This window comes from Rhipicephalus sanguineus, chromosome 5 (genome assembly GCF_013339695.2).
Source record: "Rhipicephalus sanguineus isolate Rsan-2018 chromosome 5, BIME_Rsan_1.4, whole genome shotgun sequence".
In the NCBI taxonomy this organism is placed as follows: domain Eukaryota; kingdom Metazoa; phylum Arthropoda; class Arachnida; order Ixodida; family Ixodidae; genus Rhipicephalus; species Rhipicephalus sanguineus.
Window position 1 is genome coordinate 57,667,909 of NC_051180.1, and position 27,952 is coordinate 57,695,860.

The 27,952-nt window shown below is 45.8% G+C and overlaps 1 protein-coding gene across 1 annotated transcript; it reads right to left on the reverse strand.

The window, feature by feature from the left end:
- Window positions 1–27,139, reverse strand: LOC119393668 (glycine receptor subunit alpha-1). The gene is made up of 9 exons (XM_037660786.2): window positions 26,786–27,139; window positions 16,331–16,431; window positions 15,664–15,731; window positions 11,175–11,431; window positions 9,207–9,289; window positions 7,914–8,051; window positions 5,322–5,582; window positions 3,746–3,915; window positions 1–1,977 (listed from the first exon to the last, which is right to left on the reverse strand). The coding sequence occupies exons 1-9, from the start codon at window positions 26,851–26,853 to the stop codon at window positions 1,630–1,632; spliced, it is 1,494 nt and encodes a 497-aa protein (XP_037516714.1). The 5' UTR covers window positions 26,854–27,139; the 3' UTR covers window positions 1–1,629.
- Between the last annotated feature and the right edge of the window lie 813 nt (window positions 27,140–27,952).

Sequence of the window (27,952 nt, forward strand, 5' to 3'; positions counted from 1 at the left end):
TTCGCACTGAGTTTTGATCTTAGGGGTCTCAGCGGCAGGAAGACGCGAAGCGGGGAACGGGAGGTGCTGCGGTAAAATTTCGCCCACTCCGCCCTTCCCCCAGTGAAGAATCCCGCGCACGCTATGGACGTACTGAAATTTTCTAGCAATCCTTTAAGGGTTGCTGGTCTAAGAAAGGACACACTTGGCAGCTTGGTGCTTTTCTGATGCAGCTAGATGTTTAGATACATGTTCTGCCGAATTACTTCCGCTTGTATCAACATTTATAGTTATTCCGGATGAAACTCAAGTGACGAAACAGTGACACATTGTTTCACGAAGACAGGTCCGAAATCTTCGTCGCTAATTTCAGTACTGCATGCTGCAACAATTACATACATACATGCTGAGAGTCTCTGGCGTCGAACACAAACTAAAAAAAATGGTTAGTAGCGAACGAAAATAAATGCTACGACGGGTGGCCCACATTAACGAAAACACACTTTCGTAAGGTGGCAAACAACTGCCGCTCTTACAGTACGCGTAAGTTTATTTGTGCGTGTCACGTGGTGTAGGGAACACAAAAAAGTAATCTAGGAACTGCGTTTCTTAAACCCATCGTTGCTGCCTCATAAAACGAATAGGACGCTAAAATCTGTACGCGCGCATTGTGCGCGCCGTTGTCATGGAAACATCCTACTGTCTCTTGTAATAGGAACAAGACCTGATATCGGGTGAAAGAAGGGCGTTTCAAAACCTTCAGCAGTCATGCCATGTAGGAGGGATTGACAGACATAGGAACGATACACAGTGAAGGTGACTGAAATAAATGCCCGCTTGACAATTCTGTACAGTCGAGGTGTGGCACTGACACGTTTTCACCGGTACTCCATACATATTGGAAAAGCTAAGCAGAATAGGTCACCAACGCGGTTGCACTCACATTTAAGTCGACATCACCTATAAAATATGGTATTGAAGAGGAGCAGAGCAAGTGGTAATACCTAACAAGAAACACATTTTGGGTCCCTAGATTGTCAACTCTGCTCAATATGAGCTTAGCTGGTGACATTGCACGTCACGGAGTCTTGCGATCGCTGAATAGAATGCACAATCGCGTCACCACTTATGTCCATGATGAAGTCAGGATGACCCGGAAGATTGTGTTGAAGACGGACGAGATGTAACCAACGATGCTGGCGCTTTCTTTATCACCCTGGTTAACTGTTCAGTGTTTCTTCCTTTCTGTAGAAAATCGTCGTGTAGCAACTGTCTCAACTGCTGCAACTCCTGCTGTCATGCATAGCGATGTGGAAACGATGTAAGATGTTCCATCTGTCCTCACCACGCCCTGCCACTGTGATAGATGTTGCCTGGGGAGAATCGATGCAAAAACTCGCACACCATCTCCGTCGAATGCGATGTATGCATGGGCGGCCTAGTAGGTAGTAGCGAAGATGACAAGTACCAGCACTGAGGCGTAGTAGATAGTGACGAACAAGACAGATACTAGCTCTGATGCCTAGAGTCCGCGAACACTACATAGCCGCTACACGTCTTGATATCAGCATCATCCAGCAAATGACATCGTAGATGGCGGACCCTGTCGGCAACCGCGCGCGATTCACGATCGCGGTGTATCTTCACTGCTCAAGACGACGTCAGGACCGACCAGTAGACGGCGTTGAAGATGATGAATGCCAGCGGGAATATGTAGCGGCAGTGGCGATCGATACCGTTGGCAATGTCACGCGGCGTCAGTGGAGTAATGAGTGTGCACACGAAGGGTGGCTCATCGCCTCCAAACGAGCGCACCGACATCGGCGACCGCGGTGGTGAATCTGGTAGGTCCGTCAGCGTGTGTGGCTCGAGGTCGGACAGCCTGAGCACGTTGGGACCCCCTGTCTTGCCGTTGTTGTTCTTCTTGTACTTGATCTGCAGCGCGCACTGGCCCTTCCCGTTCTGGCTCGGAGTGAGGGCGCCGTGCTGCTGAGCTTGCTGCGAGGATGGCAAAAGCAGAAATGCATCGCACATTACACTATACGTTTCACACATTAGAATTTATTCATTTTTCTGACTCTAGTGAGGGCTCTGTTGTTCGGGCCTCCCTAGCATTGTTACTCATTGATGTGCAACGCCGTTGAAGCTATGAAAGAAGTTCGGTCAGCAAAATGTATAACTCTGCGCGTCTCGCGGTCGGCTTTCGAGGTTGTGAGTGTTCGTGCGAGCTGAGCACGAGCCTGCGCGTGAGCCTTTGTGACCGACTGCAAATGAAATACCGGAAACCGAAAACAACAAAACGCTAAGCGACGTGGAACAACATATTGATAACCGTATAACGCAGTTTGTTTATTTCTAAGGTCCAAAACATATTCATTTATTACTCATCCTAAAAAAAGAAATAGCAGTCACATTCTAGGTGGTAAAACCTTGAACTATTTGTTGGCGCGAACGCGTTTACTGTAAGAAGTCTCGCTATAGTTTCTACAGCGTTGTACCTGGTGTATAAAACGGAGTATAGGTTGGCACACTTGGAAGTTGGTGAGAGCGCAGCGAATACAGCAATGCGTGGACCTATAGACTGACGCTTTTGATGGTCTCTATAAGTATCAAAGTATCAGCGAGAATACTATGAAACCAGCTACACGTTTTCGGCAGCGCTTAGTCTGACACTGGAAGCGGTGGTGAACGCAGGCATCGTACTAGGCATATCGATTGGCGCTCAGGTTGACTACGATTGGCGTAATTGCAGTGGTAAAGGCATCGGCCTTCTGCTGAGTCATTGATGATCCTGCTTCTGAACACCGTGTTGCATACATCCAAAGCTACCTAGATAATATGCATGTTCTCTAGTAGCAGTTATCCTTGCGTCTTGGCTATCCGCAGTAAATTTCGGTAATATAACCGAAAACACGCACGCTCTCCGCAAATCAACGGAAGGACTCGGAACACTACACGCGTGTATGCGATATAATTTTTAAAACTTCAAGTCGGACGTTTACTCATGGTTATTATTTATGTCACGGCGTGGTTTCACAACCACCAGTTTAGTGTGATGACATAATGACACGAATTCATCCCAAACCGATCCTATAAGGTAAAATATTTGTAATATTCTGCTCATCATATTGGAAACAAAGTGAAATCTACAGAAGCTACAGGCTGAACGGAAGTGAGGTATTTACAAACGGGTTTTTCTTCGAGCCATCGGCACTGGTACCACGTTGTTATAGGCTTTGGGCTTTGCACGTTGTCTGAATGTGCTTCGTAAAAAGTCGCCATGTTCATGGAACGGAAATGCATGGCATGATTGTTTGCGTTTATCCATGAGTCCGGAAGGAATGGCGACAAGATAAGATGCATAACTATTATATAGAAAGTCAGTAGATATTGCTTCTTATGCAAAAAGCATAACATTACTTTCTGTACATTGCGTTTACCTTAAGTTAATTTAGAATCAGGGAAAGAAAAGTACCTAAATAAGTATTGCGGCGCTTGATCATTAGTTTCGTCACCTGCAGCCCTGGTTTTCTGAGCGAAGTTCGCACTGAATCGGGAAGCAAGAAATACTTCCTATGAAAGCGAACGCGCTGGAAATCTACGGCAAAGGTGAAAATACGGCACGCACGAGTACACTGATTTTTAGCTTCTTGAGGCAAATTTTATTACGCCACGTTATTGCGCTCGTTCTTTTCAGGGATGGAGCTCACCGAATTGAGCCTAATAATATCGATCTTGAAGAAAGTGCTCCGTTGGCGAGTCTTACCTCAAGCGCGTTGATGACGTTAATGTAGGTGCTTCCGTTCATCGAGCCCCCGGCAGAAGCCAACGAGGCTTGGCTCTCAATGCGACGCATACCGCCCTGGCGCCGTCGGTTGTCCTTGTGGTAGATGTAGTTAACCATGGCGTACTCCAGCAGGATGAAGAACACGAATGCTGGGTATGAGACGGAAGAAGAGAAATCACAGTCCGACTGAGATCAGCGGCAACAATGAAGATGGAAAGAAAGAAAGAAACAAAGAAAGAAAGAGAGAAAGAAACAAAGAAAGAAAGAAAGAAAGAAAGAAAGAGAAAAAGAAAGAAAGAAAGAAAGAAAGAAAGAAAGAAAGAAAGAAAGAAAGAAAGAAAGAAAGAAAGAAAGAAAGAAAGAAAGAAAGAAAGAAAGAAAGAAAGAAAGAAAGAAAGGAAGGAAGGAAGGAAGGAAGGAAGGAAGGAAGGAAGGAAGGAAGGAAGGAAGAAATAGACGGACGGACAGGGAGGTTTCTCAGGCCGGCTGGCTACCCAGTGCTGGGCAAAGAGGGTAAGGGGGATAAAAGATGATGACAAAAGGATGGGAAGGGCGGAACGCATATCCTAGGTTATGCGCGAAGGTAATGGTGCGCTTGCGTCTCAGTTTTGGATTTCAGTTGTTGCGTGACGGGAATGAATTAATGAATTTGCTGCAGAAGGACAATGACACAGCTTTCTTTTTTTTTTTTTTTGAAGATAGGAGAGAATCTCTTAGGAATCAATGGAACGGGAAAACAAAATGATGAAAGTCGTACTGTATTTGTTTGCTTCACCTCAATGCCACGGTGCAATGTGGAGAAAAGAGCCACACGTTGTGTCGGCCAACTAGCGACTGGAACCAGGATTTGCCCTTTTTTCGTTGCTAATGTCATAAACGACGTCCGTTCGGGCAAAATGATTGTGAAAGAATTACCCAGGAAAGCTAGTGCAGGCTTCCTATGATCACAGGCACTATTCGTTGATTGGTTGACCGGACGCGTAGCGTTCTCAACGAAGAGCCGATGAAGCCGAGCATACGAGCGTGTTTGTAGGCACTGTGTTGTTCAGATGTCGTGGAGGAAATGGGGAGATGGTAAGCAATAACGGTCACTAAAGACCCGTCTTAAAGGAGTGTAGACACCAAAAGCCTCAGCTGAAGATGTCAAAAATCCCTCCAAGAGTTATGAAACCTGTGTGCTACGACCTAATTGAGTGATCACGTGACGGCCACGTCGTCATATTCACCGTAAACATCTCCAACGTCACACCTTTCGCAGTTCTTTTGACGTTTTCACTAATGGTTGTCGCGATAAATCTAGAAAAGGAGCCACCTACGTTTCTAGACTTCACAATTCAAATAAATTAGCTTTAAATCGTCTGTTCTTTGTCAAAATTCACCGAAGCATTCCTTGGAAGCTCGCAAAGCTCATGCAGTAGTCGGTTTCGTGTCATGTTACCGTCCCATTTTGGTGTTTACACGCCGTTTCGTTCTTGCCATACTTTCGATACTGCCACGACGTGGGCCCTGAGCTGGTACCACGCAGCGAATCTTTGCGCCGTTTACAAGTACTTACCGGTGCAGGCGAGGTACCAGACGTCCAGGGCGTGCACGTATGGAACCTTGGGCAGCTTTTCGCGAATGGACTTTCCACCGGTGACGAGGGTGAGGAAGGTTGTCATGGCGAGGGTCACTCGCGCCGGTGCCGCCGGAATGTCGATCCACAACGAGAACCACGAGGTGATGACGAAAGTGATGCCCGGGATGTAGATCTCCAGCAGGAAAGGTCCAAAGTCGCGCTTCAGCGTGAACTCGCACATGATCATTGAGAAGTTACCTGTGGTCGAGAAAGAAAACAACAAGAAGTTAGTCCACGTTGAGATCGTAGATCTTCGTGTTAATAAATTAATGCAATACAGAAAAAGAGAGCTAATCAATATATGCGCGCATTATAGTGTGCTGATAATCCGAAGGGGGCGGAGCGAAGCTCCTCCTTCTTATGCCCCTGTTTGGGTTGCGCTCCCCCTCATTTTTTTCCTTTGTGGTCAGCCAACAGCCCGCATCAGCACTCCAGGATATAATCCGAGTCTTCTGAATATACTCCTTTGACTTTTAGATGCGAAGTATCTCTTGCTCGGGGGTATGTAACGCGGCGTGGTAATCCGCCCGCAGCGTGGTAGTCCGCACTCACACTACGCATGCGCGACTCTCCTCCTTCCCTATCTCCAACAGCTGCGCGTTACTCTCTCCACTTCTTTGCCAGCACCTGCTTGCGCTTCTCCTGCGTTCTCGCTTCTGCTCTCACGGCGCATACGCTACTCTCTTCCTCTAGTCTTTTCTCCTTCAAATGGTAGAGCGCTGCGCGCGTTCAGTCCAGTGCTTGCCTCGGTTGGCTCCTCTGAAATGCGGGCTCGACATGCCGAAACTCTCTCCTGCGCAGCGCCGCGATGAGGGCCAGCGCATGCGCGTCCCCTCCCCCCCTCTCTCTCTCCTCTACTACGCTGCCTCGCTCTCGCGCGTCTGTCGACGTTCCCCGCACGCCCTGTGAGAATTAACGGCCAGGCTAGAGGGAAGACACGACGCGCGTAGTGTTCCTCTTCGCGTTCCACGACGCGAGGTCGGTAGCATGCCCAGCGAACGCCAACGGAACGCGATCGTGCAAGTGCTCCGGCTTCCCATCGCCTCATGGCCCCCTTTAGCGGGAGATGGTGTAATTTTTTTTCGTTTGCAGACTTTGTAGAATTTCAATTGGAAATAGAAGTTTATGTAATGTACTTATTCAATGGCAGGTTAAATGTACGAGCACTTTTTGGATAAGCATTGCTTTTCAATTTTGCCAGCGCGCCGTTGCCGGAGTTAATCGCGGAGGCCAAGGCCTATAGCCTCAACACCAAACCGTGTGACGGTAGCTGGCGTAGCAATGCAGTTTTTCGTCGGTCCGCCACGCACTGCAGGTCCCGCACACCTTTGCGGCCGACAGTACATTTGTAAGAAACAACGACTCGTCCTTTTTTGGCAAGGCAGAAGTACTACGTGGCAAAGTAAGCAACTTGACTGTCTTTAAACTTTTTGTTATTTTTTTTAATGTCGACCTGCCCTAGATGCTTTCACGGCGGCATTTGGCCTTCTTTGCGACAATTGATGGCGTGTAAGTTTGAAACGTTATGCCTATTTTTTGTTTTATATTTCATTTTTAGAAATTTCGAGTCATTTATTTCTACCTCAGGAGTATCGAGGGCATTACATGAGGGGATACATTAATAAGCCTTTCGATATACATGCTTCATTTATTTTTTCGTCACTTCTTTGTTTATTATTGCACGCAGTGAGGCTACCGCATTAATACGATTACCAATTCCTTTCTCAAATCACCCCCCCCCCCTTGTAGCCACGCTCATAGCTGTAAGCAGCACATACATACAGCTGTAACCACTGAGACGGACCTCCGTCCCAAGACTCGGCGGCAATCTTTACACGTTGTTTACAACTCTTTCCGGGTGAGTTGTAAAAAGACGCAGTCGTGTATCCTGTGTAAGCGTCGCTGCGCACTGAGGAGTTGTAGGTGACCCAGGGATGCCCGAGTTCTTTATCGTATACGGCATGCCCCTCAGGCCACGCACTGCTTTCGGTGCACACATATTCACCCTCACAGTGTCGTTGAAGGTCTAACCTGTTTTTTTTTTAGGAACAGCTGCATGTAGTGAACAGTGCTGTTGCTTGCCAAGCTACAGTAACATTCCTAACTAGGTTACTATCAGTTTCAGTAGGAGCTACGATTAAGTACTACAGTGCAGTTAAAAAAGAAGAGCCAAACAAGGACTTTTTCGTCCTATCTTCTGCATTGTAGCCTTTAATTGCTGAATACTACATCACGCACACTCGCAAGTTACCTAACATGATAAAGATAATGGCAAGCATCGGCATGTCACACTTCACGCTTACTGAAACATAAGGGCATATGGCTGCTGTCGCATATCCTTAAATTTTCACTAAAGCGAGCGAGAACAAACCGTCCACATTTTCAAAATTACAGAGAACTTGTCAGTTTGCCCATGCATGAGCGGTATTGGCAGTAGGAAAGTACTCAAATGAAACCACGTGATGAAGACGTGCTGTTTCAGTGTGTGCACGAGTGATGAGCGATATGAGTCTTGAAGAACGCGATTACCTATTTTGCCGTAGTCACTGACGTGGCTTGAGCAGTTAAAGTCGAGCATCTGGAAGCCGGTGACGGCAAAGTTGTCGTTGAACTGCAAGGACTCTTCCAGGTCCCAGTTCAGAACCATGTTGCTCGTCGACAGCGTACCTGTTTGTGAAGAAGAGCGAATGTTTCTAAGCCTGCTAGGATGAAAAGGCCATTGAAGCACTGATACCCGCGAAGATTAATGATTCACAGTTTCGAATGAAGTGCATAAGAAGCTTTTAAACAAATGGCTGAGGTTTAACTCTTGTAAATGTAGCTATTACGAGGGAAACATATGTTTTACTTGGTTTTGCAAATGCTATGCACAGTGTGTTTCATTCAAAACTTCGCCTGGTCACGTGGTAGCGCAGCGGCGAGGCTCCGAGCGTGCGCAGCTGCGCCACCTGTAGGCGTCGGACCACGTTGCATGAAGTCACGCCTGCCACACTAGCGCTCCGGCGGCTCAAGGTCATTGCGACGCGATGAATGACCTTGGGAGACATAGCGTTGTAGAGCTTTCGCTCTAAAATACGCGAACGGCGTTTTGTGTAGAACGGTTGCATTTCTAAAGGCGTGGAGGACCGTGGACGACAGTGCCATCTTGTAGTTTTCAATCTTCAACCAAGGAACGTTATTTCGCAAAAGCTGTCTTAAAAACTGAAGTATTGAATAGGTCGTAGCATCACCGACTGACAAGGGATGGCTTAAAATTGGACGTGAGGTAATATTTACACAATAAAGGGACAATGCATTGAGTAAGCTAATAATTAACATTTCAGTTACTTTTTTTTTATTTATAAAATCAATCGGTCACTACGACTGACAACTAGGACTCTGTTATTTTCCGACGGTTTTGGTCGTGGAACAATACAATTTGGAATGGCATCATTTTCCGCCTTGAAACAGAAAATATGGCTTCAGAAAACGGTGGCAACCAATGCATCTAACTTCGCGCAACACTCATGACTGTCTGTTTTTTTCCGTCCCAATAAGGCACGAAAGGGCCACGAAGGTTTGCCTGTTGACTAAACTGTGCACTGTTCAAACTCGAAATTTCAGCTGAATTTGACGCCTAGGTTTCAAATGAAAATTTCAAGGAAATACCTCATAGAACGTCAGCGACGCGACGTGGTGGAAATTTCACTCATCAGAACCATCGCGCCCATCGATTTCTAAAATTGTCAGCTTACACCATTATCAGTAACAAATCCCTTCCGCAAGTTCCAGCACGTAGAAAGAGAACATGCAAGAAAAGAACTTAGGGGGGAATGTACTTACTACTTTGTATTATGAGGCTGCAACGCTGCTTGTCCAGCGGGTACTTGTGGAATTCCATCTCGCACGTCAGCTTTGGGTTCAGTCTGATTGCAGAAATAAAAATTGCAAAAAGGAAACTCCGATTTCACAATGCTTCGCCGATAACGTATCATATTGGTCGAAGACTCTACAAGTGCTCAAATTCACGACACCGTGAAAACTTACTTGAGCGGAAAGCAAACGAGATCTCTGAACATAACCTGCGCATTGTCGGGGCTAAAGGTAAAAGCTGAAGAGAGTTTGCTGAAGCTATATTCCCAGATATCGGCGCAGTTATCTCTATAAAGCGACGGCTAGTATGTTATGCCTTAGCCCTTTCAGACGCTATGTACACAATTGTGTGCACCACTTTTCCATTTGTATCAACTAGGGGCTAAGAAAGAGCAAGACATATTGAGCTTTGGATGAATTGAACCTTCAAGCATAATAAACTTGTCTTCATTTAACTTCATTTTGTAGCGTGCTGTTGCATATGACCACTTTGCTGAAGGCACTACCGGGTTCGACGAGCCGTTCGACGTGCCGCTTCCCGCGAGCCGCGCGAAAAGCACAAGTTTTCTTTGCTCAAAATGGGCATAACCAAAAATGAATTTGCACTATATTTCTAGCCTGAGATTTCATTCTACTTATGTCAAAACGGAGCATCAATGACTTCACGATAAATCGATATATAAGTACAACTTAAATTAGGATTAGCTACTATAAGACACGTAAATTAACATATTACGACATTATTTTTGTTGCAATAGTATACTGAGTGCCTTGAAATAACGTTGTATCGATTTGACACATTTGCAGACTGTTCTTTTTAGGTGGCGTCTGTAACAATGCGAGTATACTACACCTATACGCGATGATCACTGAACGACCATCTACTATCCTTCGAATATGAGCCTAATGAAAGGAGCCATGAACAGAAGCGTTCATTACATTATTAGGCACACTAAAACAGCACCGTTTATGACCATGATATAATTGGTGGACTCTCGGTAAAAAAATATGGCAGCTTCGCATTAGTGGTGCCAAGCCTGAAGGAAGGCCGCAGCTCCTTCCTTGTTTCTCTTTATTTTTTTTTATTTCTTTCTTCCTCTACCTTTCTGTTTCTTGCATCTCTTTTTGTATCTATTTCTTTCTTTCTGTCTCTATCTATTTCTTTGTCTTTCTCGCTCTTTCTTTGTTTCTCTTCATTTCTCTCTTTGTCTTGCTCTCCGTTTTTTCTATCTCTTTTCGTGTCTGTTTATTTTTATCTCTTTCTCTCTCTTTCTGTTTTCTGTCTTTCTATCTTTCTTTCTCTCTCTCTCTCTGCGCTTCTTTGTCTCTATTTTTCTCTTTGTCTTTCTTTCTATTGCTCCCTCTCTCTCTATTCCTTCTTTCTATCTATCTCTTTCTCTCTCTCTCTCTCTTTCACGTTTTTCACGTGCTCCGCCTCGCCGAGCAGTTTTCGTTTAACGCTCACACCTGCTGTGCTCGGCAGAGGGGCTTTCCCTGTTCATGTGGCGCATACCCACCTGGGGAGTTTCGCACGACAGAGCACAAGTCAGCGATAGCGGTCTCACTCCGGCGCCTTAAACAAGTGCCTATTTCGGCACAAGCACATCTGAGTACTGCTGTATTTTCATAACACGGCGGAGGGTGACAGTTGGCCCGACGAAAGTGTGCCGGATGTCATGTAAAACGAGAGAGAGAGAGAGACAGAAATTTATTTACAGAAAGGCAGAGAGGTCGGCCTGAGCGATAGCATGCTCTAGCCTGCTGCTCTACACCTGGGGAGGATGTAAAATGAATGCGTGACACGCAGCATATACGCGCCGGAAGTACTCAAGTTGTACGAATACTTATATTTCGAATGTGGGAGGGCTCGCATGTGCGCTAAACTGAAATGCAAGATACAGTATAAGTGAAGCAGTGCTAAAGAAAGGTCACGCTTACTTCCTGCTGAGGTGCACCGTGCCGTCGGGCATCACGATGACCAGCACCGAGCCGGCACCGGGGGCCGTGGACGACTCCAAGTGGCCGGCGGCCGGGCCGTAGGTGATCGTGTTGGTCACCTCTATGCTGGGCCGCCAGAGCTGCTCGGCGTGCCAGTGGTCGCCCTGGATGCGCGAGTCGGGCTGCAGCGACTCGGCATCGTACACCAGCCGCTGGTCGTACCACGACAGCCGTAGACGCAAGTTGGCCGTGTATTCCTGCACAGCGCATTTAGAATCAATCAATCAATCAATCAATCAATCAATCAATCAATCAATCAATCAATCAATCAATCAATCAATCAATCAATCAATCAATCAATCAATCAACTGAGCTCTGAGGGTGTTAGAAACAACCCTTGCCCCGCCACGGTGGTCCAGTGGTTATAGCGCTAGACTGTTGATCCGAAGGTCGCGGGATCGAATCCCGGCCGCGGCGGCTGCATTTTCGATGGAGGCGAAAATGTTTGAGGCCCGTGTACTTTGATCAGGTGGTCGAAATTTCCGGAGCCCTCCACTAAGGCATCTCTCATAATCATATCGTGGTTTTGGGACGTTAATCCCCAGATATTATTATAGAAACAACTCTTCTATACAGCTGAAGGTCAGCGGTACACGCCATGAAAAAGTTTGCAGGCGATAATTCACTGTGCCGTTAAAGCGACGGCCGCACTAAGTGATGGTGGGTCTAAAGTAAATTCACCGATCGGCTTCTTCGCAAACATGGCATTTGCAGCTGCGAAGCTAAAAGAGAGAGAGAGACGAAGGGGAAACACAGGGTGGTTAACCAAGCACTGGCTCGGTTGGCTACACGTGGTGCTGGGGAAAGGGGTCAATAGATAAGATATAGGAGAAAAAAACAAGAGTAAGAGAATGTACAAATTAACAATTAGTGTGACCACACACAACACGAACTCGCGTTGGTAGTTCGCAAGCGCTCGAAGGTGCTGCATTAGAAAACAGTTCCCCAAGAGGAAGACGACTCGTTTCGTTCTCCTAGGCTCACAGGTTGTTTTTAAACTCGGAAGAACAAGGCTATCACCGCGTGTTCTAAAGAGGAGGTATATACCTATATACTCGTAGATTAGCGTATCTGCAAATGACCCCACTGTACGCAAGGCATTTCGCACCAGCACGCAATTTCTCGGCACAGCTGTGTTGGTCATAACCCGTCGTGCCTGAGAAAGGCGGCGAGACACGCAAATTTTGTTTTGTTTTGTTTTCTGTTGCTTCCAGTTGTCAACATTAACCCCGGAGCCGTAGAATGTTGTATATAATTTCACCACCTGTACTACACTGCTGAAGACAGAGAGAACGCCTTTATCACCGGCCTGAATACCATGTGGTTTGAACAGTATCGCGGAGACCACGCTGACTGCATGTGTGGCGATGTCGTTACATTCCTAGAGATCTCGTCACGCAAACAATTTGCAGGCCGCGGTCTGACGTCAAACTGACTTATAAACAAGACATAAGTGCTCAAGAATACGCGTGATTCCGTGAAGTAATCGACTGAGGTCAAAGGAGGGACGTCACAGGCTGCAGTTAACGTCTTATGAAGGGGAGTTCGACAAGGCCTAAACGACCAACTGCCTTGTACCTTTTAAAAGTCCGCCAGCTCACATTTTCGTCCTGAATGAAAGTTCACTGCAATGTTTGTGGATTCGCCACTTGACGAGACACTGAAAATGCAGATATGTTTTACAACACGTTACACATTAAGAAAGGTATGATTAGCGAGCAAAACCGAGTGGCTTGGCCTGCACGAGCACCAAACATGAACCGTCTGTCAAGCCCTGTCGGGGTTGCGCCAGACGCTCACGCGATACATCGGCAGCCTGCATCTCCGTATCAAGAGGCAGAACACGAGGAAAGTGACCTTCACTAAGGGAGAGCAACAACTGTGCCTTGCTTAAATTACTTTCACGTGTGGCCGCTAGCCAATAAAGCGTGTATCAGTCGCAGCTCAAGCCAGTGGATACCAGTGAGGCCGCCCTAGCCGTTGAAGACTCCCCCCCAGAAAGGAAACACATGCACCCTCGCACTAGCGCCTCACTCTGGCGCTACTATATTGCAGCTACTTCAGGGACAATAAACGCAAAGTATAAAGCCACAAGGACACTGACGCATTTCTTCGAAGTATTTCTACTTATGTGGCCAATATTGACAAAGCGACTGACCCTTGCGCGTGTGTATGCACTCTTTGACGCTTGTTTCCTTCTAGTTATATTTCCCCCGTTATTGTATGCTTTAGAACTACAAGGCCGTAAATTGGACTGCGTGAGCCTTTCATTCTTTTAATTCTCGTATGTCTGCTTTTCTGTCTTTACATAAGTTGTTCTACAAAATATCGAGTTTCAAATTCCCACGAATCTTTTGCAGTCATGTTGATGTTGCTCGTGTGTCGATCGTTTGATCTTTGGAAGCCGAGGTCGAGAGCTTGAATCCCAGCCTCCGTCACAGCGTTTCGATGAGAGAGGGTGGGAATTCAATAAAGGAGATGTGTAGGAGAAGGCGACATATAAATATAAGAAGGAAAGGGAGGGCATATGGCACACCAGTTCACCACACAGGATGACAGTTGTCAATGCTAAAGTCGTTCGGGCAGGTTTGTTGCCCGTAAAACTGGTAACAACGTATTTCTATTTAAACCGCTTGTGAGTTTGGTATTTAAAAGTGATTTGTTCCCGCAACGGTGTGCCTTCAACACTAAGTAGCGCCATGACGAACGATTGTCTCTCTGCGGTCAGAATGCATCTTCAAGTATCTCCTCATGACCACGTCATCACAAGTAGCCTTGCGAGCACTTTTTAGTGAGATCATAAAGGCGCCCATTAACAAAGCGGAAAGCCTGACCTACAAACTAACAAACAAACGTCAGAACTGATGTCACGGACATTAGTGCGCAACTTGTTTGATGAAATGTCGAGCGAATAAGCGTTTTCGGTGATGGTTACGGTCACTTGCCTGCTTGAGTTTGGCTCGTAGAAAGCGGCAACATTTCGGGTCATTTTCTGTGTCCATATATCGCTAATTGCCTGCGTCCTTGGTTCTCTAGATAAGCGTGTTGGCTATAGAGTAGGGTAGGGCAAACATCGTCGCAGCAGCCGTTGCGCGTGGGCAAATAAATTCATAACCCTATCAAAGGCGGCGCTTCGCGGGCGACCTGCATCCAGTTGGCGGCGGTTTTATCCTAACCACCACCGCTTCAGGATTGCTTTGTCGCAATGTCGCATGCAGCGGTGGCTTTTGTAGGCGGTATGTATGTAGCTCCCTGTCTCTTGTTTTGTTTAATGCAGCACCACCCTTGAGTGAGATTGCGTGTAGATGACCTTGCGTGCACGAGAATGAGCCTCGAAATACGGGTACTAAAACTGTCTTAAGAGATAAGGAAAAGAGCCGGCCGCGTCACTGAGATTCGAACTTGGGTGTCCTGGGCCTGTATTCCCAAAAATGTCTTACGCAAAATATTTGCGCAAGAGAACATTGAAGTCAATCACGACGCGGGACATATCATTAGCGAAGCCGGCTAATCAGTGGAAAAGCGCACTTACGAAAGAAAAGTTTTGTGAATTCGGCCCCTGGTTTTGAAGCAAGTGGCCTCAGCGACTGCTGCGGTGCACTTTTCGCACTGGGCTGCTGCCCATAGCTGGTGCACACAACCTAAATTTATGTCACTACCGCCTGCATTGCAGTGGTGGAATTTGATTTAAATTCAATTGAATTGAAAGCAACTTTATTTGGTCCTGCGGAACGCACTGGGTGCGCGACGCAGTGTAGTTTGATTCATTAAATAATTAGCTGTATAATGGAGTGAGGGTTCGATAACATGCAGTAGAAAGGCTGGTAACAACTGGTGTCTGATGTTCCTGTAAATAAAATTCTGTAAGGTCATAGGCTTCTCGCTGACACGTTATCGAAAGTCACTTCACCATGGCGACTGACGCGCTAAACAAACCTTGATTTTTTTAATGCACCAACCGCTATCATGACTGAACTTATTCTAAACCGTCCAGTTCGGCAACTTATTGAATGATTAGGCGTCTCAAGTAAGCTGTGAACTGTCGGTCACAAACACGACATCCTTCGCTTATGATCAATTCACTGGCTTAACTCGTTCCTAACCAACGTACACTCTGTCTATCTCGCCTTGTACCCCAAGTATCTCAGTGGTCGAATAACACCTTGACTTGGGCGAGTTGGTGCGCAGTCAGACGAATGCAGCGCGACTTCGACGAGGAGAGGAGACACGGATGGACACAGACCAGCGCCGCCTGTATCTGTCTGTGTCTATGGTCTTCGTCGAAGTCGCGCTGCATTCGTCCGAGTCGATGATCGACCCATGATGAGTTATTTTTGCGCTGAAAAGTTATGTTGGGAAAATCTTGATTTGAACTTCGTCAATGTGCTTTTCGAGGCACAAGAAAAAAAAAGGTTGCGGTTCAACTCACAGTGTGTAGGTCGTTCGTGGAAGCCAAGCTGTAGAGGACTATGCTGGTGTTGACGACGACGGGGACGCCTGCAGCGGCAAAAAAATAATAAAAATAAAATAATGCGCCTCGAGTACGAAAAATATGTCCTCGTGAATTACGCATGCACGACCACAAGTGTCGCGGCACATGACCGTGAAAATGCACACATTGAACAACATGCTAGCAAGGAAATTTGCGCACAACGAACGCACTCAAGTTCAACTGACCTATAACGCGCAAGGAGTAGTGGTTTACAGCAGCGGGACCGAAGACCTTTCGAGATGTGAAATAAAAGAACATTGCCTGAACATTCCCGTCAAATTTATATGTAATTGTGGAAGCTTGTTGCCAGGAATACTATAGCACGTTCATGCCACCATACTCTACTATAGGCGCGGTCCGATTGCGCAGGCTGTAGTTTGGGCAGATATACGGGATCGAGCACATCTAAGGTGAACGCCTCATTAGTATTCAAGCCGGTAAAGCTAAAGCGTTTATTCTTATAAGTTATGTATTAAACATCAGCCTCTATGGGATCTTGACTACTAATGAGGTGTTAACCTTAGATGTGGGCGACCCTGTACATCGTGCGCAGTAAGTAGTTGAGCAGGAAATATTCTACTGTGTTGCTGTCAACAATGCTTACCTATTGCGTAGGCGGGTCTCACTCGTTTGTTGTATATTGATGGCGACGTGATGTTGGTGAATATAATGTCCTGGGCTTCGATCATGGCTTTGACGCTGTGCCTGCACGTGGAAGATGATGAGACCAAGGTTAACCTCGCGTTTTTTTCTTTCTTTCTTTATAAGCATCTCATGGGTAGGACACAATCAGAATCTAGTTTTATGTGTGATTATGGCGTAATTTTGGTTGCAAAACATTATTGGAAGATAATGTGATTATCTAGCACAATCGTTGAAACGGTGTACGAAAGAAGCGCGGAGCCCGTTTCTTTTGTTACAATAGTGAAGCCGCGGGTTGCCTCGCATCATTATCTGTTGGCTTGATTGGGTTCAAACATAAATATATAAGATAACGATGCGATACGCGTGTTTAAGTATGTTTCATGCTGACAGACTGTCCTTGGTTTGTTGCATGTCGACAAGCTTTTACGTAGTTAGACGATCGAAAAATTTTACTTTGTGGGATTGCCCAACTCGCAATTCAGTACAACCATACCATTAACTCTAGCATTTATAGTACTAATGACAGTCTAATAAAGCTGCGTTATTATAGCTGCTGCTAGGAGCAATACGTTAATTACCTCTGCCACTATGCGATGCACTATTAGTGCGTTTGTAAAATACGCTCTTAATCAGGTCCCGCTTAAAGTGCTAGATATAGCCAGGAAACCGGACATTTTTCGTCTAGTTTTCTGGATATAACCAGCATTTGGCCAGCACTTGATTAAGAGTGTAGTTCGCACGTCCGCCGCAAGGGGCAACGGACGTATACTCTTTAAAGCTAAATCGCTCTGTCGTGGGGGCACTGAAATTGAGCTGAAATTCGCTTTTAAATAACAATGTTGCAGCCATGGCGACAAAAAGAAGTTGTTGACGAAAAAGCGGGCAGCATGAGTCAGTGATTCTGCCGGTAACAAACGGGACTGCACACGGAACATCGCGCAAGTGACCTTGAACAGCTGACAGGTGTCATATGTCACGAAGAAGAACTCTAGCCAAACAAGCGCAGTTGTCCCTCGGTTGTACGTGAGTGATACCGCAAGCCTATATCATCACGAAGGGAGAGCATAGACATCTCAATCTGTCTGTTGATGCAAACGGACGGCACGGCGGCATTTTGCCGCCGTCATGTTTTGCAAGGCGTGTGTGCTTGCTGACCAGACGTTCGTCTTTCTTTCCCACATGTTTGGAAGAGGTCACGTTTTGTGCGTCGTACGCGTCAAATAAATACTCTCATCTGTTGTGCGCTTGCTTTTGCCTTTGCGCTGCTCGAGGCATAAGCATGCTAGAAATATAGCAACGTGAGTGACATGCTTCAGATGTGTGGGACTGTTTGTATCGCATTGCTGTGTAGGTCGAAAACACAGAAATGTAGCCGTAGCCCTATAAAAAAAATATGCTAAGGTGGAGTTCACGAAGTGTGCGCCGCGCGGAAGTTTTATCCATCCATCCATCCATCCATCCATCCATCCATCCATCCATCCATCCATCCATCCATCCATCCATCCATCCATCAATCAATCAATCAATCAATCAATCAATCAATCAATCAATCAATCAATCAATCAATCAATCAATCAATCAATCAATCAATCAATCAATCAATCAATCAATCAATCAATCAATCAATCAATCAATCAATCAATCAATCAATCAATCTATCTATCTATCTATCTATCTATCTATCTATCTATCTATCTATCTATCTATCTATCTATCTATCTATCTATCTATCTATCTATCTATCTATCTATCTATCTATCTATCTATCTATCTATCTATCTATCTATCTATCTATCTATCTATCTATCTATCTATCTATCTATCTATCTATCTATCTATCTATCTATCTATCTATCTATCTATCTATCTATCTATCTATCTATCTATCTATCTATCTATCTATCTATCTATCTATCTATCTATCTATCTATCTATCTATCTATCTATCTATCTATCTATCTATCTATCTATCTATCTATCTATCTATCTATCTATCTATCTATCTATCTATCTATCTATCTATCTATCTATCTATCTATCTATCTATCTATCTATCTATCTATCTATCTATCTATCTATCTATCTATCTATCTATCTATCTATCTATCTATCTATCTATCTAATGTAGTTATAACCTACCTACAAGGTCATCTTGGCGCCATTTTAAAGGATAGAGCTATTCGACTGTACCCCAAATAGGCTGTACTAAGAAGACATCTGCGCCGCCAATGGCAAGCGAACAGTGACGTAAAGAACAAAAAGTAAGACCGCTCCTAGCGGAGCCATGCAAGCCATCGCAAAACAAAACACTCAATCTCGTATGTTCTTCGCAGTAGGGGACGCCCGAAGCTCTATAAAGTGGCCCCCTACAGCGGGCAGGCCACCTTTAATTGTTGCTAAATGAGCATAAATTGCCTCTTTATCTCTACTCTTACAGCCGCCAGAGTCTGAGCCTACAGCTGCACCCGTTTCCATTTGCGAAACCTCACATAAAGTGCTGTCTAATCTGCACGACTGTGGTGTGTCACAGCGCGCTTTCGCATGTACATATATGCTTATTTGCGCGTGCATGCATGCACCGACGAATATCTAAGGTTCCATAAAACGGCGACAGTTTGGTGGCGTCATGCACGAATGCAGTGCGAGCGTACTGCATCGTCTTACGATGCAAGGCATGGGGCGGTAGAAGGGTATACATGCCAATAGGGGGCCACACTTCAGGGCATCCCCGGGAACTGCCGCTTGATAGCGGTTTTTCGTGACGTACGCAGTTTTATGTTGCATTTTGAAGATAAATAAAATGCGCTAGGTGGCAATGTTGCGGATGATGTGGCGCACTTTTGTTATGAGTTGTACCGTTTGTAAACAAGGACGCATCTCGCTGCCCGCATTGTCCCACTTGCACGCGATGGTGAAATCGCTGCAATGTACGGCGTTGTTTTATAGTGCAAGTCAAGAGACGGCTGGACGGTCTAGGGTAATAATGGCTAGATGTCAGGGCATTCCCCTTATAGTGTATTCTCGCAAAGTATGGAATTTTTACTAGGGCTCTTGCAGCGGGTTGGATAGTGTGTCGCACTTTGTTATGGGTTCTACTGCCTGCCCCAAAGGACGCGGTACCCTGACGTACACCATGTACGATGCATCAAGGCTTAACTGATAATGTAGACCCTTAATCTGAGGGCTTTCCCCGAAAGCGGCTGGCTTAGTTCGTGAGCAATATGAAATAAAGGGTCGAGTTAGGTAGGCTGCGCTTGGATAGGAAAAATGAAGGCGCTTGCGACACCCCCCCCCCCCCCATTATGTCTGTTCGTCCGTGTGTTTTTGTACGTGTGTGTGCATATATACACATAGAAAATACTAACACTCTTGATAAGGGAGTGGCGAGTGGTTCTGGCAACGCCAATGGCTAATCGCTATCCTGATGAGGACAGATCTTCTTGTCGAAACGTTGGTTCCAGCAGCATTCCCTGTTCGACAATTTATCAGTCCTGTGATCTTTGTAACTTGCGAATGCTGACGGTCACACAAACATCCGGTAGCCTCAAACATCTCTCTACACAGAGTAGGTATATGTGGTAACCAGGATAGGACGAATACCTTAAAGTAGGAACACCACTGGTGTGAAGGAGAAGTGCTAGTTGCTAGGGCGATTTTCTCTCCTTTGGTCACCTGCCCGGTGCGGTAGGTCTCGTGTTCGCGGGAGTTTATCACGCAGACCTCAGCGTTGTCAGGATTAAATGATAACACAGCCCTAATTAACTCTTCTCGCCCGGACAAGTTCAACATTATAGCGCCTCTCCGTGTGACCCAGCGCAGTATACATTTGGGTTGATTGGCGGTGCTATCAAGCTTTAATTCAGTGTCTTCTAATGAGAACAAGATATTACTGCAATTTCGCCGCTGTAAAAAGCACTGCTAGGCTGTTCTGTATTTGGTTTTAAATCTCTAAACTGACGAACCGTTAAGTATTAACGGTATCGCAACAACGACGAGGACAGACACACCTCCTGTGCTTTTGACTTTCAAGCAACGGCAGGCTAAAAGCTTGAACGCGCTCAAATCATGACACTGCCTTTCTTCCTGCAAACATAGCGTTCTTTTAACAGAATCTTTTGATTCGCACCGAAAGAGGAGCGCATAGTTGGGGCCATGGCCGAAGATGTGTGTTATGAACTCTCGCAGTTGTCACCTTGAATGATTTCTCAGCGTGTTAAAATATCGTGTAGTAACAGTAAGGACATTTTATGTGCCCTCTGTGATCTTATTCTCGAGATTGCTGCGCTGTATTATAACGATCACATTCTAGTAACCAGAACTGTACTAGCGGAGCACGCAAACTCGCCGCGCACTGCGACAAACTCATCTAAACGAAGCTCCGTTGCGGGAAGCTCAGTAATCAACTATGTCGTTTCTTAACCAGACAGGCGTCACTCATACAGTTATATCCTGCACTCTTATCTGCGGTAACAAATAATCGCTAATGGGCTGATTCACTTTTCTCATTAACGCGTCACAGCGGTGCACTTAATATGAGCGCATACGCCGTAATATAACAGTGAGGGACGCCCTCGCGGACTGATACGAGCTGCACTGAAGACACCTGGAGTCCTTCAGTGCACTGCGTGCCTTCATCTCAAGGACGGGCGAATGCATTTTGAGGGTCGTCCCGTACGATCGTTGCGGCGTAGGACCGCATCGGCGACGTTTTGCTCATTGAAATGTCACAGCCTTTGAATCGTCAGAGCCGGTGTACCTTAACCACCTCATTATTTGCGCTGTGTACGCCGGGCTTATGTGGCAAATATCCACTGCAAGATAGTGACTAGAAGCGGCTAACAACAGTCAAACAACAAATGCCACAGAAATGAACGTTCGAACATGTAGACTTGTTTTCTTCGGGCCCTTGACGCGAGTTAGCGGGCTCCTACGAGAGCGCGTGTCTCCGCTCTCGTTCAACAGCTCGCCGTTGGTGACGCTTCCTATAACCTGTTCGTCTGCTACGTTGCGGCCTTTCCGACGGCGTTGGAGATATAGAACGCCCGCATTCTGTGACGAATTGCTGGCATACATGTGACTGTTTTTGCAAACTTAAATGGCGGGCCAACTAAGATACTCATTGGGGTTAAATATTTATTGTATAGCTGTTGAAATCGTCTGTAGCCGCAGGCTGGCATGGTGTGGGACGGCCTATATGATGCCGTGTCCTTATAGGCGTACATTCAAATGCAAATAATTTCTGGATCACTTCTCATACCTTTATGTTCAAGGTATTTTGTATTTACGCATAATAATTACACGATATAGTCGCTCTGCACTGACCAAAACATCACTACGAGCACTGAGGCTGACGTGAGCGAACAGGTGCTGACTAGCGCCACGCCGCTCGTAGGTTACGTCCCTAGCGGCAGGAGGTATGAACGGGAACGTGGGCTCTGGAGAGGGGACATCTGTGCGGGTCAGGAGTACAGAAGGTCGTGGACGCGAGTGCTGTTGTCGAACTCCAGTGACACTTGTTCGACTGATGTTACTCAATCCACGCCTAGCACCTCATATATAATACGAAATTATATACGTACAGACGTCAAAATGCTGCGTCATGACCTAGGATGATCGCAGGGACACAAGGCATAAGACTAATTTATAGCACCTTAACTTCTCTACCGCGCCGCTACTAACAGGGACACCGATTACTTCCAGCCCTATCTAAACATGTGCACGGCGCCTGGAAATAAACCGGCTGCACGTATCGCGGATATGGCAAAGGGCGGTATCTTTAGATTAAACACACTATATTATGGAGTTCGAGTGTCTCAACTGCTTATCTTAGGTTCTGCGCATAAAACCGCATGCGAACAATTGCACGGTTTGGTCGCTACAGGCGTAGTAAAGCTCAAGAACGGCAACGATATGGGCGGCGGCACGCTTTGAAACGAAGTGAAAGATAGCGGGAGCGGTGACCGAGACAGCATCCTTAGCATGCGAGGTAGGTCGCTTGATAAATCTGTAAAAGGCAAAACAAGGTTTCGCACACAACGTAGACGGGTAGCTAGACAGGGCAATAACGTAGTCAGTTACAGTTACATAGTTTCTTTAGTAGACGACTTTTTAAAAATATTCCCCCGTGTTTCATATTGTAGAAGAAAGATAAGAAGAAAAAAACGTTTATTGACCCTATAGAGTCCTCTATAAGGGGGATGTGGTCTGCCCGACGATGCCTGTCAGCCACCTTCCCGGCTCTGTTTATGGCCCGAAGCTTGACCCCCGGCTTGTTAGAAATTCCGCTCCTTGATCTTTACTAACGTAGGAGGTGAATAAGAGACCGAAATGCGTGACTAACCGTTAACCAAATAATGCAACTGGACATTTACGAAGTATTGAGTGACTCTGCTTTTACGTTGAACACTTTACGGTGCATAGCGCAGTTTACCAACTTTAACAAATCAGTTAGTTCGCAAGGCCTATTCACTTGTAAGTAATCCTGAGAACGACATCGGTTTTGAGATATGCATCTTCAGAACCTGTGGCAAAATGCCAAATAAATTGGTCTTTCAGATATTTTTGCGATAGAATGCACAAAATAACTTTTGTAAAAAAATATACGGAACAACAGCGCGCTTTTATCGTGTGTTAAATGGCGCTTATTTGAAAAATATTGCTGGTTTAAAAATTAGTTTCTAATTAATGTGCCTTGAAGATTTCTCTTCAGTTCGTAAATTGCAATATCTGTAATATGTCTAGCGCAGCAATGAAAAAGAATTGGCTATATGGATATGTTAATTATTCAGTTATGCGTTTTTGTTTATTAATTAACTAACTAAATAAAAAGCTTTGTGACTTAAAGGTTACTTTAAAAATGAAAGATAAAAAAGCCTATATATATATATACATATATATATATATATATATATATATATATATATATATATATATATATATATATATATATATATATATATATATATATATATACGGATATACGGGTGGCTGTTTTTACTGGCACCGGCCATTGTGTATCTAGCTGAGGATATTTATAATAATGATTATAAGATGAGGAAAGAACTTTTTATTGAGAATGTGAACCTCTAATCTTGAACGTGGTGGCTACCAGATGTAAAAATAAGATAAAACATCTGAGGGCATGAGATACATTTCGTAATTGAACTCGTTGGAGAGCACTGCCAAACTGCATCAGCAGTTCGGCAGTGCTCTCCAATTAAAAAATAATAAAAATTTACCCTTTTAATGATAAAACTTTTAACCTCTTACATGATTGTTGTGCCTACTGATTACACAAAAAGCTTTCTATTAGATGATCATGTTTCTGTCCGTTTGTACGGACAGTGTGCAAAGAGGAACCTAGCAAGCATATTAGAAGGAAACGTTGCTGCATGCGTATATATGAATTTTCAAGTACCTTTGAAGAGGAGAATTTAATTTCTTTCTGAATGCCGCGACGCGCCTGTTTCGCCAACGACGAACCTGACGGAATCCCTTGATTCTGCATCACACGTTGGCAGCCATAACTTGAAGCTGTTTTCTCGCACGACATTGACATCGATGTTGTTCATATACAATGTCGAAAGGAATCCTTTCCCGAGGCCGCACCGCTCTCCTGAGATAGCGGTGCATACAGCCGGAGCCGAAAGCAACCACAATTTACAGTTGCATTGTTCTCGCTATCTTACAGGTGCTCTCCTTACTGAAATTCCGAGGCTAAAAGTTATGCAGTTAATAAAAAAAAAGAAGTTCCTGGAAGTTCTTGTTAGAGTGCGACAGCATTCGCACACTTTATGTTGTCATCAATAGATCCAAGAACTTGTAAAGCACAGGGCGTCTTAGGTGGACTAGTTGTTTCATGAACATTATGACAAATGCAGCGAAAAATACGGGACAGCGAAATACACAGGTTAGCGCTGTGTCCTGTGCGTTTCAGTGTCTCGTATTTTGAGCCGTTTCTGCCATAATGTTCAGGAACCGACTAGCCCAGCTAAGAAGCCCTGTGCATTGCAAGTTCTTGGATCTATCGATGATAACATAAAGTGAGAATTGTGTGGAACTCGAACAGGAGTGTACTGGTGCATTCACGTTGGTCTGAGGGTTGATAAAAAATGTAGGCGACGTGCTTAAGGTGACCATGTTAGCTGCGGGACTTCTGTTGACCACTGGGATGCGTGAGTTGGAGGTAATAATAATTGTTGGGGTTTTACGTCCCAATACCACGACATAATTATGAGGAACGCCGTAGCGGAGGGTTCCGGAAATTTCGACCACCTGGAGGTCTTTAACGTGCACCTAAATCCAAGTACACGCCGCGGCGCCTGCATTTTCGATGGAGCCGAAAATATCTGAGGCCCATGTAGTTAGATTTAGGTGCGCGTTAAAGAACCCCAGGTGGTTGAAATTTCCGAAACCCTCCACTACACCACTACAGCGTCTCTCATAACCATATTGGGGTTTTGGGACGTTAAACCCCAGATATTATTATTATTATTATATTATTATTATATTATTATTATTATTATTATTATTATATTATATTATTATTATTATTATTATTATTATTATTATTATTATTATTAAAGTCTAAGTACACGGGCCTGAAGCATGTTCACCTCCATCGAAAATGCGGCCGCCGCGGCCGGGCTTCGATCCCGCAACCTTCGGGTCAGCAGTCGAGCACCATGACCACTAGATCACCGTGGCGGGTAACGCGAGGTGAAGGTCGGGGGGAGTAGGGGGGGAGGGATTTCTGTCAAGGCGGACAGCGAGGAATATTCAGCGAAGCTATATGCGTAAGCCTTCCACAAACACTGATAAATGGAGTTTGCACGACGAACGTGCACCGTGCTTATTTGTCTGCGAGCCATGCCCTAATCTACTCGAGGTGCCCGTCGCACTGGATTACGCGCCTTGAGTTCGCCTCCATTGTGCTAGCAAGCGGCAGGAAGTCGGTCACTTCTCTGACACAGTTTGGCAACAGGTATAGTAAGACTGAGCATACAACCGTAGGACTCGCTCCCGGAACTGCTGCCGCAGCATGCCGAGAATTGCTCTTACGGTACCTTCTCATTGTGGGAAAACATGGGACCGCTCTGAAAGCACTCTGCAAAATGTGCGTCCCAGTGTCGGCGGTTGCATTGGGACCGGCACAAGCAGTACACCGGCGAGAACACCTACGGATGCGATGTCAATGCTTTAACATTGAAGTATATGGCTCGCTGGCAAATTGTAAGAAAGTGGTCACAACGAAAAAGAGGGTTAAAGCGTTTCGGTATGAAGTAGGGAAACGTAGTGTTCCCAGATATGTAGGCATTGCTTTAGCGCGTAATTTTTCCACCCTCGGCAGTAAAAAGGCACCTAAACAAATGACAGGGAAACGCTCAACGCTTGAGGGACCACAAATGATCGAACACTAAAGCCAGGGGACGACTCCACCCACTCGAAAATCTCCTTGGTTACCCGCGGCACCTGGATTCCATTTGACCTTTCAATTAATAGTCACCACGCTCACATGTTCATTTCGTTCTATATTCTTAAACATGCTTCTTTTTATTTGCTGGTGCGATGCCTGGTTGGAGCACGCATAAATTTGACGTCGTGATCCTGCGGTAACATGCTTATGCGCATAGAACGAAGCACGTCATAGTGAGCAAGATTATGGGTGGGGGCAGCAATACCTTAAGTCACGAGTTTGCTGAAGACAAATGACAAGGTGCGATGAAAAATTGAGACTTGTCATTGTCTTCGTTGGCGGTGCTTGCCTGGCGTTACCACGCTGTCATTGGTGCAACGTGCAATGCATAACATTTATAACAATTCTAAGCGGAGCCGAACTCATTGCTTGTCGGGACGCCAATGCCCGCGCTACTGTTTTGCGGAATTGCGCGCTTAAGGGAAGAACTAGTCACAGTTGGAAACAATGCTATAAACAACACCATGAATAAGACCAATCATGTCGTAAGACAACACACGCAACGCTATAATCAGCTTAAAATTACGCAAAATCAATACAATAAAATGTGGAGTACTTGTGTTCTGTGAACTTTTCTATTGAGTGAACATTAGTTTGCATTGAAGTACTGGGGCCAAGTGAGCGTGTGTTTGTCTACGTGCCTATATGTATAATTTTGTGCTTGTTCATTATTATGCAAGAGCAGAGAAGTAGCCGCAGCAGCTCATTGGCACCAACCTCTGCTTTAATATATTTATTAAAAATGAAGGAAGTAGGAAATGAAGGAAAAATAAAGGAAACCTCAACAGACACACATGCGCTCGTGTTTCTCGTTGTATGTCAGCAATTATTCGCACTATCTTGGAAAGCGGCCCAAGCATATGCATTGCCGGCACACGAAATGCTAGAAACTAACCGATGCGTATAAGCCAAGAATGCAATGCGCGCGGTGTGTCTTACCTTTGGACGAGCACTACGGCGAAGAACGCCAGGAAGAATGTAGAGAAGAGGCACTTGCGCGATCCCATTCTCGCTTTCTGCCCAAGAACACAGGACGCGCGCAATCGTCCCGCGATGACCAGGAGGCCACGACTTCTTCGGGGCGTCCAGGAGGAGAGGAGTCGCTGATCGTTCCTCCCTTAGGACCGTCTGCAGTTCCGGAAGGCCCCTTATATAAGCGGCTACGTCATCACTATCTGCATCGCCATCTCGGGAGACGTCATCCGCTACGTTTATCACCTTTCCCTATCTCTCATCTCTCTCCCCCGCGCACTGCAGCGGCACGCGAGCGACGAGACGACACCGTCGTCGGCTGGCCCAGACGGCCGCGTACGCGCGTACACGGCAAGTCTTCCCGCGTGTTTGTGTGCGACGTGCTAGAAAAAACCGTGCGGAGTCGGTGGCCTCCGCTGTTTTTTTTTTTCTTTCTTTCTGTGACGAGGATATCAGGCGCCGCTGTCACTGGTCACTCAGTCGATCGCTCGCCGCATTCCGCGCTCGCTGCACCGAAATGTCGAGGGTAAAAACTGTCCTGTATGCGTTAGTATTGGAGAACCGCGCTGCAGCTGCGCGTTTGCGCAGGTTGACCATCACTCTCAGCTGCAACTCTTTGCGGGCTGCGTTTTAGAAGGCTTGCGAGAAAATCTACTCCGTAGGGACGTCGACATTACATGGATCCCGGAGGCCGGCAAAATTGAAATAAAGCGTTCTTCAGTTCCTGCCCCTCATCCAATTCTCATATACAGTGCCAAAAGACGTCCGAAGAAAGAATTAAAAAAAAAGGAAACGTATTGTTATTAGTAATACGTGCTGGGGTTTTACGTGCCAAAACAACGATGTGATTATGAGGCATGCCCGTGAGTGTCGGCAGGGTTTTGTCTTGGGGGGGGGGGGGGGCGCAAACCCATGTTGCATCGCGACTGGGGGAGGGGAAGAGTACAGCTGTGGCTTGAGGGGGGCGAGTGCCCCTTTTGCACCGCCCCTGCCGACGCCCATGGGCGTACCGTATAATGGGGTACTCCGGATTAATTTTGACCATCTGCGGTTCTTTAACGTGCATCTAAATATAAACGCAGGGTGTTCTTTGCATTTTGCACCCAAGGAAATGCGGCCGTCGTGGCCGGGAAT

Excerpts from the sequence above, each read along its gene's own strand:
- LOC119393668 (XM_037660786.2), bottom strand. The coding sequence starts at position 26,853 with ATGGGATCGCGCAAGTGCCTCTTCTCTACATTCTTCCTGGCGTTCTTC. Across the intron at positions 16,432-26,785 it reads GCCGTAGTGCTCGTCCAAAG|GCACAGCGTCAAAGCCATGA; the intron begins GTAAGACACACC and ends TTCCACGTGCAG. Across the intron at positions 9,290-11,174 it reads ACGGTGCACCTCAGCAGGAA|ACTGAACCCAAAGCTGACGT; the intron begins GTAAGCGTGACC and ends TTCTGCAATCAG.